The 15,201-nt window shown below is 34.5% G+C and overlaps 1 protein-coding gene and 1 non-coding gene across 3 annotated transcripts in view; one reads left to right on the top strand and one right to left on the bottom strand.

The window, feature by feature from the left end:
- Window positions 1–15,201, top strand: part of SUGCT (succinyl-CoA:glutarate-CoA transferase) — a 1,072,384-nt gene that overhangs the window by 454,245 nt on the left and 602,938 nt on the right. For both annotated transcript variants that reach the window (XM_049781877.1, XM_049781876.1), the window contains one exon: window positions 6,958–7,029. In XM_049781877.1, the coding sequence (XP_049637834.1) occupies window positions 6,958–7,029 (72 nt within the window). The remainder of the gene's footprint in view (window positions 1–6,957; window positions 7,030–15,201) is intronic.
- Window positions 13,342–13,474, bottom strand: LOC126021157 (small nucleolar RNA SNORA51). Its single transcript, XR_007499765.1, has one exon. It is a non-coding gene; the product is annotated as a small nucleolar RNA SNORA51 (small nucleolar RNA).

Below are 15,201 nucleotides of genomic sequence, written 5' to 3'. Positions count from 1 at the left end.
GACAATGGTGGCAAGAGAGTTGTACTGGTGCATTTTATGGCTGAAACACAACTATGAACATGTTTGTAACCATGGTACTTAAATAAACTATTATTAAAGAAAAAACATAAAAAATAAACTAGCAATCTAGTTTTATTTTCTTTATGCGTTTGTAAAAATGCTTAGGGCTCACATAGAAAATCAATAAAAGATAAAAAAGAAAAAAAGAAAAGAAACCTGGTGGAAAAAATTTTTTTTCTGCTGGAAAAATTTGTGATCAATCTTGTTGCTTTATATGTTAAAATACATGGACTTCATGGTTTTTGGGGATAGGGAAAGGGAGAGAGTGGGCCATACCCCATGGTGCTCAGGGGTTACTTCTAACTCTGCACTCAGAACTCGCTCCTGGAAGGCTCCAGGGATCAGATGGATTGCCGGGGATCAAACCTAGATCAGTGTTGGGTTGGCCAAGTACAAGGCAAATGTCCTACTGCTGAGCTATCACTTCATGTTTAAAAAACATAGACTTCACTTTCTGCTGCTATTATCCAATATTGTTTTCTAAACCAATTTTCAACTTTTCTCTGATCTTTACTCTTTTGTTCACAGTTTTTCATGTGGAAATTGTAAGCAAGTTTTTGAAACTCATCTTTGTAACTGGAACCTATTGGATTTTCTTACATATCTTATATACTTTATATATATATATATATATATATACATATATATATATATATATACTTTTAAGAATTATTTTGTCAAAATTTTTTACCTCACTCCCTTCCTGTACTACTTTATTATATAGTATTATATAATACTATAATACCTATGATACTTTCCTTCCTACAATACTTTTCCTTTTTTACTCTTTATTTTCTAACCACGTTTATTCAAGCTTACCATAACCTATGGTTTTCTGGTCCTGTTCCTTATGGCCTCTTTGGGCCTAGTAGACTGTTAATGTCAGAGGCATGCTCTCAGTCCTGGTCTTATAGTGTATACATTTATCACTGGTACATCTCTGTAACAAATATTAAATGTAATTAACATACGTCTGTAGTCCAAAGAGAGAGTATAAGTGGCAAAGGTATGTGCCTTGCACTCATGTAACCCAAATTCTGTTGGTTACCCTGAGACCTTCCAGGTGTTATCTCTGGACCCAGAGGCAGTACACAAGATCAAACATGAAAAAAGATATTTTGGAATCATGTTGGCAGTTTAATTTAATAATTTACTATAGACATTCTTATTGTAATGTTAGCTCATATCCTTTTCAAGAATGATTCTTTACTTAAAGGTAATATGTTGTGGTAATGTTTGAATAAAGTTTTGGTCTGTGAATGACTTTTATGAGTCTGAGACAAATGAAAATTTATTTGTAGGTTTTGATATAAACTTATAGGCTCATTTTCAGAAATGGATTTATTTTGAATATTCAATCATGATTGTTGTAAGGTCCTTGTGATAAAATGAAAAATAAAACACAACTATTTAATGAAGTCAAGGAATTTTTGCCTTGAATTTGTCCTGTAAAATCAATATGGATTTCTGTCCAGAATTTTGTGGTTACTTTCCATCAAATAGTAGGTGTTTTGGAAGGTTACTTAAAATATTCTGGCTTAAGATTCTATATAATGAAATCAATTCAGCATCATCAAAAGCAGTTTCTGGTCCCCACTTTCCAGGAAAAACAACTCTCTGTGCCATTTTACATTGGGTCCAAGATACCTGATGACAACCTTCTTGAATAACATTGGGCTGTCTACACAAAGGACTCTTTCATAAGAAAAATAATATCTGTTGACAATTTTTGAAATATATAAAAGTTTAATTTTCCTTCTTTGTCATCTCAAGGTCTAGTATTAGAAACCAAGTGAGTGAAAATCCTAAATACAGATTTTTTTTCCCTCATCTGGCCAAGCTTGTGCTTGTGCTTTTGTGTTTTCTCTCTCTCTCTCTCTCTCTCTCTCTCTTTCTCTCTCTCTCTCTCTCTCTCTCTCTCTCTCTCTCTCTCTCTCGGCGGATCATATGGGATGCTGGGGATAAAACTAGGGTGGGCTATGTGCAAGATAAATGCCCTAACTATTGTGCTAATCCTCTAGACCCAGCCTGTGTATTTTCTTAAAGATGTATCTCTTTATTTCCTTTTACATTTCCATTAATAAATTTATTTAAAAATCTATTTTGCTTCATTAGAAAAATTCTAGATATGTTTGATTTGAAAGGAGACCTGAAGATCTTCAAAATTATATTTGAATATTCACATTCCCTATGAAATTGGTAAATCCTGGATTCTATTTGAAGCAACAGGAAGTCAGAAGATAGTATCGTTTTTTTTTTTTTTTTTTTTTTTTTTTGTGGTTTTTGGGTCACACCCGGCAGTGCTCAGGGGTTATTCCTGGCTCCAGGCTCAGAAATTGCTCCTGGCAGGCACGGGGGACCATATGGGACGCCGGGATTCGAACTGATGACCTTCTGCATGAGAGGCAAACGCCTTACCTCCATGCTATCTCTCCGGCCCCAGATAGTATCGTTTTTAAGGCTTTTCTCAAATTCAAGGCAAAGATTTGAATTTTGAAATGGATCTTAAAAATATTACTCTGTAAGAAAAATCTACAAAGGGAAATAGCAAGAAGGAGAAAGGAGGAAGTCCTGGGCTTATTCACCACTTATTGTATATGCATAAAACCATCCTCCTAGATAACATTTTCTAGTTTTTGCCTTACCACTGTCCTGCTCACCAGCTCCAACATCGAGTCATAGGAAATTGAGCTTGTATTTGTCACCAGGTATAAGACAGGGCCAAAATCAGTAAATGCTTGATATTCCAGAAAATATTCTCATGGCACTGAGTTTTAACTTCATGGAATGTATTTTTTCCAGTGGATGATGAAATCATTTAGCAAATTGTTACCTTTTCTGGAAAAATTTTATTAAAATTAAATAGGTATAGGCAAACTTGAAGCTCATGCTCTTCTTTTTGAAGCAGGCACACTATCAACTTTATGTACAGAAAATGTATGATGTGCATTAATAAGATAGATTAAGGAAACTGCCATTCTCACTTTTCTTATATGATCAAGCATGTGATACATTAAGTTGCTCCATATCTTCTAGAGGTTTTTCCATGGTTTTATCTTTAGTAATTTTAATAATTAGGCAAAATTAGTCCAGGTTAATATGCTTGGCACTTGGGAAAAAGGGTACTTAAAAAGAAACAACATTCTAGAACAATGAGAATTCCAGTTTTACTCTCCATATTTACTCAAATATTCTCTAATCTTGTATCTGACATCTTTATCAGTTTCTCAGATTTGCTAACATTTAATATCTGAATGTGTGCTCCCTGAGTAACTAAAGTTTGGATCCCTATGCCATCATCTTTGCATGGTTTCTAATCTGCTTTTAAGTTGTACAGTGGTTTATTATTACTAAGTGAGGGCAGAAAGAGTCATGTCTCCAGTCCCCAAAACTTTTTTTCCTCAGGTATTATTAAGTCTCTTTCCATGTCAAAAGACTTGGTCTTTGTTTTGTCCTTTTAAAACTATAAAATCTTGCCCTGATATCCTCTCTTCAATCCCTTTATGGAGAAAGAACTGTTTCATTCCTTCTGGGACCTGAGTTTTTACAAGAGGAACACCCTATTCATGATGGCTTGCAGTTCAGTGTGATGTTCTTTACTAGAGTTCTCACTGGAAGAGAGTTCTTGCTCATGGTGTGTTGTCACTTACTTTGCTTTCTTTGAAGTAATGAAAGTCTGCAGGGATGTGAGAAAAGTTATTTACAAAATCAGTAGTCTGAGAATCAGAAACAAAGATTACTTTTTGTTGAGTCCTTACTTTTGTTAACTATTTTATATAATAATTAAAATGATTTCCTTCATTCATCACTGAATGGGGCATTTTTACATTATGACCATTCAGAGTCTCCTGTTATTCTTAGGTCCTGTTCTAACAAGCTTGAAGCAATTGAGACATGTTTAGTTATTCCTAATTTGACTGTTTTATATTATATATGGTCAGAATTTTTTATGCTTTATTATAGATTTGCCTTATCTTCATCAGATCCCTATCTGCATCACTTTCTTCCATTTCTAGATAATACACTGGTCATCATTCTGCATCACTAGAGAGATGATGAGAAACTATTCAATTGAGCTCCTACTACTTCAGCATTCCATTCTGACTGTATTTATCTTGTCACATTGTTGTCTTACTCTATTTAATAATAAATCAGAATTTCACTCTAGTTTCCCATGACTATATTGACGTGTATACTTACTTGATGACTGCATCTTTACTTCATAAATGTATAGTGAGAATGTCTTCAGTGCCCCTTCACTGTCTAACATATGGACTTGCAGTTATATCACTAATTCTGTGTTCTCAGATCTTTATTATTCCCTTTCAACTATAGTTCTTAAACTGATGTTTACATGTGTTCTCCATTTCATTAGCTGTTGAATCGATTTACATGGCACTAGATTCGAGTTTGCTCACATAGTGAAAGACTACCTTGATAGTATTAATTGATTCTTCCTATGCAATGGATAATTCCTTTTCTGAACATAAAGCAAAAGTAAACTTTGGCTTATTGCTTTTTTTTCTCTTCTTTGAAAGTATTTTAAAGTTTCTGTTCATTTATATTCTTTTTATTTATGGATGGGTTAGATTATTTTTCTTGTTAAGCTCTTTCACTGCCGTATATATTTTAGATATTAGCTTCTTATCAGGTAGGTATTAGGTAAATTGTTTCTCCCAATCTGAGGTCATTCTTTGTATCCTGGGTACCAATTCCTTTGAGGCACAGAAGTTTCTGAGTTTAATGTAGTCTGTTTATCTTTTCTTCAAATTGCCTGGTCAGTGATGTTTCATCCTTGAAGATGCTTTTAGCTTCAATGTTATGGAGGTTCTGCTTATGTTTTCCTCTATGTACCTTATGGTTTCAAGTCTGATAACAGTTCTTTAAAATATTTTGATTTGACTTTTGTGCAGGTTTAGGGTTCATTTCTTTCTCATGTAGTTGACCGTTTTACCAACACCACTTGTTTAAGAAGATTTTCTTGCTCTGTTTCTTGCTCCTTTATCAAAGATCAATTGATCATATATTTGTTTGTCTTTATTTTAATACCATGCTGTTTTAATTACTACTCCTTTTTAGTATAGTTTGAAGTTTGGTAAGTGATGCCTTTCATCTTATTTTTCTCAAGGTTTGCTTTAATATTTATTGGGGTTTATTGTTCCAAATGAATTTCAGAAACATTTAATCTACTTATTTGACTATTGTCATTGGTATCCTTATAGAGATTGCATTAAACCCATAAATTCTTTGAGAAGTATTACCATTTTCATAATGTTAATCTTCCCAAACCATGAGCAGGAAATGCATTTTCATATTTTTGTATCTTTTATTTTTTTAAGTTGTGCTTTGCAGTTTTCTTTTTATGGATCTTTCACTTCTTTTGTTGATACTGAGGCACAATTTGGAATGTGATTGATCTTTGATAGTAGCTTTTTTATTATAGTATTTTTTTCTTTGGTTTTTGGGTCACACCCAGCAGCGATCAGGAGTTACTCCTGGCTCTACTCTCAGAAATCGCTCCTTTCAGGCTCAGGGGACCATATTGGATGCCAGGATTCGAACCACCGACCTTCTCCATGCTATCTCTCCAGTTTTAATTTCTTTTTTTTTTTTTGTGGTTTTTGGGTCACACCCGGCAGTGCTCAGGGGTTACTCCTGGCTCCATGCTCAGAAATTGCTCCTGGCAGGCACGGGGGACCATATGGGATGCTGGGATTCGAACCGATGACCTCTTGCATGAAAGGCAAACGCCTTACCTCCATGCTATCTCTCCAGCCCCCAGTTTTAATTTCTTTACTTGTGATTGCTCTGATCAGGTTTTCTATTTCTTTCTGCTTCTTTCCAGGGATGTATGGTTCTAAGAATATAGACATCAAAATTTTTCTTCAAATAGTTATTTATGTAAACTCATAAACTTTTGCAATTTTGAAGTATGTATTGTGATTCTTGATGGCTACTAGGCATATAATATAAATTTTTACTATCAGGAAAAGGCAAATCAATGCAACAAAGGATTGTAATCTCATGTGAGAATAACACACACATATGTGTGTATATACACACATGCATATATATATACAATAATTGGAAAAAAACAGTATGTAAAATGTGCAAATGAACACTTTCCATTGTTGGTGGAAATGTGGTCATTTCTAAGAGCACATATTAATGTAAATGTGGACCACATGACCTGGTTCAGCCTCTGTGGAAAACTGTGTGGAGATTTACTTGACACACACAAAAGAATAGAACCCATATGATCCAGTGTTTCCACTATTTGGTGTCTATGGCAAAATCACAAAAACATATTTAAAAAATTTAGCATTATACAGCTTAGTATAATAACCAAGATATGGAAGTAAACCAAGTTCAACTACAAACCAATGGACAAATATATTGTGGTATAAGTGGATATATAATTTGTAGCATAAGTTGATAAACAATTTGTGGCATATATACAAAATGAAATTCTATGCAGCTATATGAACAAATTAATAATTCAGTTTCTAGAAATTCAGAAAAAATTTGAGGTATCATGTTTATTGAAATAAGTCAAAGGGCAAAGGACAAATACCAGTTGATGTTGCTATTTTTGTGTGTAGAGAGAAACAAATAAATGGAGGAGAAAATACCAAATGATAGCAGCTTTTTGGTCCTGGGTTCTAGAACTTAAAATACCAAGTAAGGGAGAGATAAGGTGTGGCATGATGAGATGGACTGGAAATAATAAAAGGAAGATCTTGAATACTATGGTGGTGATGAGATGTGGGAAGTACATATATACCAATACCATAAATACTAACCATATTATAGACATATTTCTTATAATAATAAAAATAAAACTAACTATAAAATATCATTAGTATATTAAATTATTTATATGTGTATTTATTTCAGGCTTTTAAAACCAAGGATGGCTATCTTGTAGTTGGAGCAGGAAATGATCAACAATTTTCAACTGTCTGTAAGGTACTGTAATTTATTTGGATGTATGGATGATAACTGCAATTTCTCTCTCTTTTTTAACTAGGAAAGTTATTTTTCTATTTTAGCTCCTAAAATAAAGCATCTTTTATGGTAACAAATGTTAAGAGCAGGGTTTGTATCACACATTTTGTTGTTGATGAATATGGCTAATTTTTTTTAAATAAAAAGTTTTTTTAGGGGCCGGAGAGATAGCATGAAAGTAGGGCGTTTGCCTTACATGCACAAGGACTATGGTTCAAATCCCGGCATCCTATATGGTCCCCTAAGCCTGTCAGGAGCGATTTCTGAGCATAGAGCCAGGAGTAGCCCCTGAGCACTGCCAGCTGTGACCCAAAAACAAAAAAAAACAACAAAAGTTTTTTAAATGTACACCTAATAGTCAAAAATTGAAAAAATGTATATAATTATTTTATGGGGAGGTTTCAGGCACTATTCTTGACTCTTTGCTCAGGAATCACTCCTGGTGGTGCTCAGGGTATGTGGTTTTAGGTTTCCACTTACACCACAGCCAGCCTGTGTGGATAGCAAATACCTAACCTGCTGTACTGTGTCTTTGACTTTGAAAGAATTTAATTCAAAAATTGGTTTTGGGGCCACACCTAGTGGCACTCAGGGGTCCCTCCTAGCTCTGCACTTAGAAATCTCCCCTGACAGGCTGGGGATCATAATGTAATGCTGGAGTTGAATCAGGTCTTTCCCAGGTCGGCCGCATGCAAGGTAAACACCCTACCACTGTGCTGTCTCTCTGAACCCCACTTTGACATTTTTTAATTACTATGCCTTTAATGACTACCTTTTTTTTCAAAGTTTATTTTTTAAGGATTTAGTTATGATATTATATTATGTTACTTACCATCATGGCCCTGTAAATGCTTTTGAATCACTAGAATAAACTTTATATTGAATATTTTCTAATTTTTAGCAATTTTTAAACATTTAAAAATAGATGTTCTTTTTCATTTAGCTAGATTTTTATTATTTTCATTTTATACTTTTATTGAAAATAAACTACTCTTTTCCAACTATAATGTCAAGAATATAATATAGTTCAAAATGATTTATTGTTGGTTCATATAATTTTCCCTTATTAGCAAGGTTCTCAACTGTTGAAAAATTTGTTATTGTCTTAATTAAAAATTTTTTTCTATTGATCATTCTACCATGACATTTTAGTATTTTTGAAGATGTTCATAAATTCCTTATTGAAACCTTATTTATTTTATTTAACTTATTATTTGCTAACATCATTTTTTATTATGCCTCTATTGTATGAGAGGTTAATGAGCAGAGCTGAAACGTGTAGGAAGTACTAGAAAGAAGGTGACAAATGGAGATAGTTTGGATTGGAACAGGAAGGATTGGAGCATCTGAGGTGGAAAAAGAGGGGAGCTGTTATAATAGTGACTGAGTAACTATACAAAAATTGATTCAAGCATTTGATCTGGGATCAAAGAATCCTTATTATGAATGGTCAATGTTAAAAATATAAAACATACGGAAGCTGTTGCCTGTGAAGTCATTTGCGTACTCTAGCTGCAAAGATGTAAAAGCCAGTTCATTGCTTTAAATGAGTACAGATTTTCTTCCTGGCCCATATGTTTTAGAGTTTTCTTTCTGAAGAATGTGTGTGTGTGTGTGTGTGTGTGTGTGTGTGTGTATGTGTGTGTGTGTTGTGTGTATATGTTAGTGGAGGGTGGTTAGGCTAGAAACTACTAGTTAGAATATTCTTCACTATTGAAAATAGTGAATACTTATTTCTTTTTATTTTTGATTCGTTATGCTGATCAATTTAAAACTTTCGAACTTTCTCATAAATATCCAATGTGAAGTTTTTGAAAATGATTTTTACTTAAGAGCAGAATATTTGCCATCAGCTTTAGTACTAAAATAAGACTTATTAATATGTGCGTTATTCCACATTTTTAAAAAGGGCCTTCAGAGGGCCTTCAAAAAATATCATGCTTGCCCTTATTTTCATTGTATGTGAATTATAAATGACAATCCCTGTTATGAACTATTTAGCCAATGCCTTTAAACTCTGACATTCTTTGAAGAAAATTTTTGTCTAGTATTTTGATACTACTTCCATTAATTCCTAAGCATATTGAACAAATGGCTGACTTTTCCACCCTCATAATTACAAATGTAAATTTGTCCTAAATACCTTTTGTTTCTAAGAAAAATATTGTATGTTTATTTTGTTTCAAATTGCTCCACTATTTTATATACAGTGAGTAAATGTCATCTATAATATCCTTGTTCAGATTTATTTCTTACCTAGTGCTTGTCATATAAACTGAATTTCATTATCACAGACAAGTCAGAACTGATGCCTAGGGAGAAATGTTGAGTATTTTCTGTGGTGCATAAGTGAACTTTACTTCTGCCTAATCTCACTATAAAAGAGAATTTGATAGAGTGGTTAACTAATACCTCTCTGGGAAGTACCTTTTTGGGAGCTCTTATTGTCAGGGTTTAGTATGTGATAAATAATATTGGGTTTAAGACTAAGGGTTTAGAAAATACTCTTGTATATAAAGAGCGAATCTTAGTTTCTAAGAAATTCTATTTTATATACATTAACAAACAGAAGAGTAAGGAATGAGAGCATCTGAGAGCTATTTAAGTTGATTGATGCTAACATTAACGGACAGTCCCATTTGAAGTACCTTAACATCCTTTTAAAAGCCATTTAGTCTTAAAGTTTCTTTAATTGGAAGTAATACACACCAGCTTGCAACTTTAGCACACATGAAACATTTTCCTGGGATGCATTTCTAAAGATGTCAACTTGTAATGTGTAATAGGGCACAGGAAATGATAAGCTTTTGGGGAGGGCCACATCTAGTGATGCTCAGGGGTTACTATTGGCACTGCACTCAGGAAGTATTCCTTTTGGTCCTCAGAGGACCATATGAAATACTGTGCAAGCAAGTGTCCTACTTACTCTGCTATCTTTCCAGACCTAGGGAACTATGATTTTAATAAGTATTATAGTTGATTTTGGAGCAGTTTGTCTGAGGACATTCTTGAAATTTTTGTAAATACTTTATAATTTTTTAAAGTGTCATTAGGTAACAGGTTTACAATAATATTAATGTGTACAGTATTGGTATACAGTTACTGCACCTCTCTCCACCACTGAAGTTCCCAATACCCTTTATCAGATGTCTTGATCGTCTGACTTTGTAAATTAAGATTAAGGATTTGTCATCACTCACTATTATTATTATTATTATTATTATTATTATTATTATTATTTAAATCTCTCTCTAGATAACTCTGAAGTGCTTGCTTTTCATGCAGAAGTTTGGGTTGAATTCCTTACTCTAAATGGTCTCTTGGGCACTGAGCCCTCCAGAGTACTGCTAGTGGCAGCCCAAAAGCAAAATGCCAAAAAATGTTTATTGATTAATCTTTTTTTAAAATTGTATGTAATTTTATTCAATTTTTTAATAAATTTTTATTTTAATCATAGTGGCTTACATATCATTCACAGTAATATTCCAGGTACATATTAACATTGAATCAGGGGAATTCCCACCACCGAATTGTCCTCCCTCCACCTCCGCTCCCATCCTGCCTCCCATATCCTCCACTCTCACCCAGGGGCTGCTAGAATGAGTGGTCCCCTCTGTGTCTAGTTTATTACTTAGTGATCTTATAACTGTTTGGTCTTGGTACCTCCTTTACTTCTCCTCTAATTGGGAGGTGGAACTATCTAGTCCCATAATTTTTTTTTTTTGCTATTGAATAATGCTTTTATTTTGGATGTGTCAAGGACAAAATTGCATGCTTTATTTAAACATACAGTGATGTACCAGTTTGTTTACACTTTAAATTAATCAAATTAAAGGTCTCTATAATAAAACTGTTAAAGCAAATTGACAGTCAATATTTGAAATTTTAACATGATTGACCCTGCTGTAGCAATTGCTCTGTTGCATTTATGTAACGTCTTTTTTTTTGTCCCCCAATTCACAATATAGACCGGGCAAAGGGCCTGTGGGTGCATTTACTGTACCTCCTCTTTCTATATAGTCAGTGTAAAGAACACATTGGGAGGCCTTTTCTTTTCTTTTTTTTATTTTATATATAGTTTCTCCCACTCAGTGGATGGCTCTTGTATTCTGGGCACTATTTCCTTTGAGGTGCAGAAGCTTCTCAGCTTAATATAGTCCCATTTATTTATTTCTGCTTTCACTTGTTTGGGGAGTACAGTTTCCTCTTTAAAGATAACTTTAGTCTCAATGTTATGGAGTGTTTGACCTACATGTTGTTCTATATACTTTATGGGTTCAGGTCTGATATCTAGGTCTTTAATCCATTTGGATTTTATCTTTGTACATGATGTTAACTGGAGGTCTAATTTGCCTTTTTACAAGTGTCTAGCCAGTTGTGCCAACACCACTTATTGAAGAGGCCTTCCCTGTTCCATGTAGGATTTCTTGCACCTTTATCAAAAATTAGGTGACATATCTGAGGAACATTCTCTGCATAATCAAGCCTGTTCTACTGATCTGAGGGTCTTTCTTTTTCCAATACCATGCTGTTTTAATAACTATTGCTTTGTAATACAGTTTAAAGTTAGGGTAAGTAATACCTCCCATATTCCTTTTCCCAAGTATTGCTTTAGCTATTCATGGTTGTTTATTGTTCCAAATGAATTTCAGAACTGTTTGATCCACTTCTTTGAAAAATGTCATGGGTATCTTTAGAGGGATCGCATTAAATCTGTACAAAGCTTTGGGGAGTATTGTCATTTTAATAATATTAATCCTGCCAAACCAAGAACAGGGTATGGATTTTCATTTCCGTGTGTTTTCTCTTATTTCTTGTAGCAGGGTTTTATAGTTTTCTTTGATCCTTTGTTCTTCACATCCTTAGTCAAGTAGATTCCAAGGTATTTGAGTTTATGTGAGACTAATGTGAATGGGGTTGTTTTCTTTTCTTTTTTTATATAATTTTTATTTTAATCATAGTGGCTTACATATCATTCACAGTAATATTCCAGGTACATATTAACATTGAATCAGGGGAATTCCCACCACTGAATTCTCCCACATCTGCTCCCATCCTGCCTCCAATATCCTCCACTCTCCCCCCAGGGGCTGCTAGAATGAGTGGTCCCCTCTGTGTCTAGTTTATTACTTAGTGATCTTATAGCTGTTTGGTCTTGGTACCTCCATTACTTCCCCCTCTAATTTGGAGGTGGGACTAGATAGTTCAAGTTATGTAGTTTTGTTTGAGGAAGAGAAAAGTAATAAAATGAGGTAAAAATCAACTACGCTGACTATGGGCAGAATATCCACTTCTTTCCTATCATTATTGGTGTATAAAAAGGCTATTGATTTCTGTGTGTTAATTTTATAGCCTGCTACGTTGCTACATGCATCTATTGTTTCTAAAAGTTTTTTGATAGAATCTTTAGAGTTTTCTAAGTATAGTATCATGTCATCTGCGAACAGTGAGAGCTTGACTTCTTCCTTTCCTATCTGGATTCCCTTGATATCTTTTTCTTGCCTAATAGCTATAGCAAGTACTTCCAATTCTATGTTAAATAGGAGTGGTGAGAGGGGGCAACCTTTTCTTGTACTGGAGTTTAGAGAAAAGGCTTTCAGTTTCTCTCCATTGAGGATAATATTTGCCATTGGCTTGTGATAAATGGCCTTGCTAGACTGAGAAAGGTTCCTTTCATTCCCATCTTGCTGAGAGTTTTTATCAAGAATGGGTGTTGAACCTTATCGAATGCTTTCTCTGCGTCTATTGATATGATCATGTGATTTTTATTTTTCTTCTTGTTTATATTGTGTATTATGTTGATGTATTTATGACTGTTAAACCATTCTTGCATTCCTGGGATGAAACCTACTTGATCATAGTGAATGATCTTCTTGATAAGGCATTGAATTCTATTTGCCAGAATTTTATTGAGGTTTTGCATCTGTATTCATCAAGGATATTGGTCTGTAATTTTCTTTTTTGACTGTATCTCTGTCTGGTTTTGGTATCAAGGTGATGTTGGCTTCATAGAAGCTGTCTGGAAATGTTCACGTTTTTTCAATTTCATGAAAGAGCCTGGCCAGGATTGGTAGTAGTTCCTGTTGAAAAGTTTGAAAGAATTCATTAGTGAATCCATCTGTGCCTGGGCTTTTCTTTTTGGGCTGATGTTTGATTACAGTTTCAATTTCCTCAATAGTGATGGGGGTGTTTAGATATGCTACATCCTCCTTGTTCAACAGTGGAAGATTATAAGAGTTCAACAATTTATCCATTTCTTCCAGGTTTATTTTTTCTTGTTCCCCAATTCACAATACAGACCAGGCAAAGGGCCTGTGTTGAGGTGTATATGGGGTGCATTTACTGTACCTCCTCTTTCTTTACAGGCAATGTAAAGAACACAGCCTGTGGTAGGAATTGGGAGGCCTTATCTTTTCTTTTTTGAATATATAAATATATATATACATATACATATACATATATATATATATATATATATATATAATCCTTCACCAGTGCAACATTCCTATGACCAATATCCCAAGTGTCCTTCCTCCTCACCCCACACTGGCCTGTACTCTAGACAGGTTTTCTACCTCCCTCATTAAGTCACATTTTGTTATGATAGTTCTCAGTGTAATTATTTCTGAGACTGCACTAAACAATCCCTGTGGTGAGCTTCATGTCTGAAGCTGGACCTCCAGTCCTCCTCCATTTTGTCTCTGAGAATCATTTACACAAATGTTTTTCATTTTTCTCAAAACCCATAGATGAGGGAGACCATTCTGTATTTATCTCTCTCCCTCTGACTTATTTCACTCAGCACAATAAATTCCATATACATCCATGTATAGGAAAATTTCATGACTTCATCTCTTTTGATGGCTGCATAATATTCCATTATGTATATGTACCATAATTTCTATTCATCTATTGAGGGGCATTTAGGCTGTTTCCAGAGTCTGGCTATTGTATATAACATTGCTATGAATATAGGTGTGAGAAAGGGATTTTTGTATTGTATTTTTGTGTTCCTAGGATATATCCCTAGGAGTGGTATAGCTGGATCGTATGGGAGCTCAACTTCCAGCTTTTGGAAGAAGTCCCATATCACTTTCTACAAAGGTTGGACTAGACGGCATTCCCACCAGCAGTGAATAAGAATCCCTTTCTCTCCAAATCCCCGCCAGCACTGCTTGTTCTTGTTCTTTGTGATGTGCGCCAATCTCTGTGGTGTGAGATGGTACCTCATAATTGTTTTGATTTGCATCTCCCTGATGATTAGTGATGTGGAGCATTTTTTCATGAGCCCTTTAGCCACTTATATTTCTTTTTTTGTCAAAGCGTCTGTTCATTTCTTCTCCCCAATTTTTGACGGGGTTAGATTTATTTATTCTTGTAAAGTTCTGTCGGTGCCTTGTATATTTTGGATATTAGCCCCTTATCTGATGTGTATTGGGTGAATAGTTTCTCCCACTCAGTGGGTGGCTCTTGTATTCTGGGCACTGTTTTTTTTGAGGTGCAGAAGCTTCTCAACTTAATATAGACCCATCTGTTTATTTCTTCTTCCACTTGTTTGGAGAGTGCTGTTTTCTCCTTTAAGATGCCTTTAGTTTCAATGTCATGGTGTGCTTTACTTATGTGTTGTTCTCTATACCTTATAGTTTCAGGTCTGATATCAAGGTCTTTAATCCATTTGTATTTTACCTTCATATATGGTGTTAGCTGGGGGTCTATGTTCACTTTTTTTGCAAGTGGCTAACTAGTTGTGCCAACACCACTTATTGAAGAGACTTAGGATTTCTTGCCCCTTTATCAAAAATTAGGTGACTGTGCATTTTATTTTCTTTAAATTTTTTTTATTTATTTATTAGAGAGTCATGCCTAGATATATTCAGGGTTTATCCTTAGTTCTTTACACTTTACACAAGACTCAATTGCTTATAGTAATGTTCAATATGTCCAAAAGCCACTCCAAAATAACTCAGCATGTCTATAATAAGAACTTTCACAAGAAAAATTAGCTAGTGGAACTACAAAATGCTGGAATAAACTAAATTTTTTTTTGCCTTTTTTGGGCCACACGTTGTGATACTCAGGGCTTTCTCCTGGCAATATGCTCAAAAATTGCTCCTGGCTCCATATGGGATGCCA

Source organism: Suncus etruscus, chromosome 10, assembly GCF_024139225.1.
Source record: "Suncus etruscus isolate mSunEtr1 chromosome 10, mSunEtr1.pri.cur, whole genome shotgun sequence".
NCBI lineage: Eukaryota > Metazoa > Chordata > Mammalia > Eulipotyphla > Soricidae > Suncus > Suncus etruscus.
This window is presented reverse-complemented; position numbering and strand designations above follow the sequence as displayed.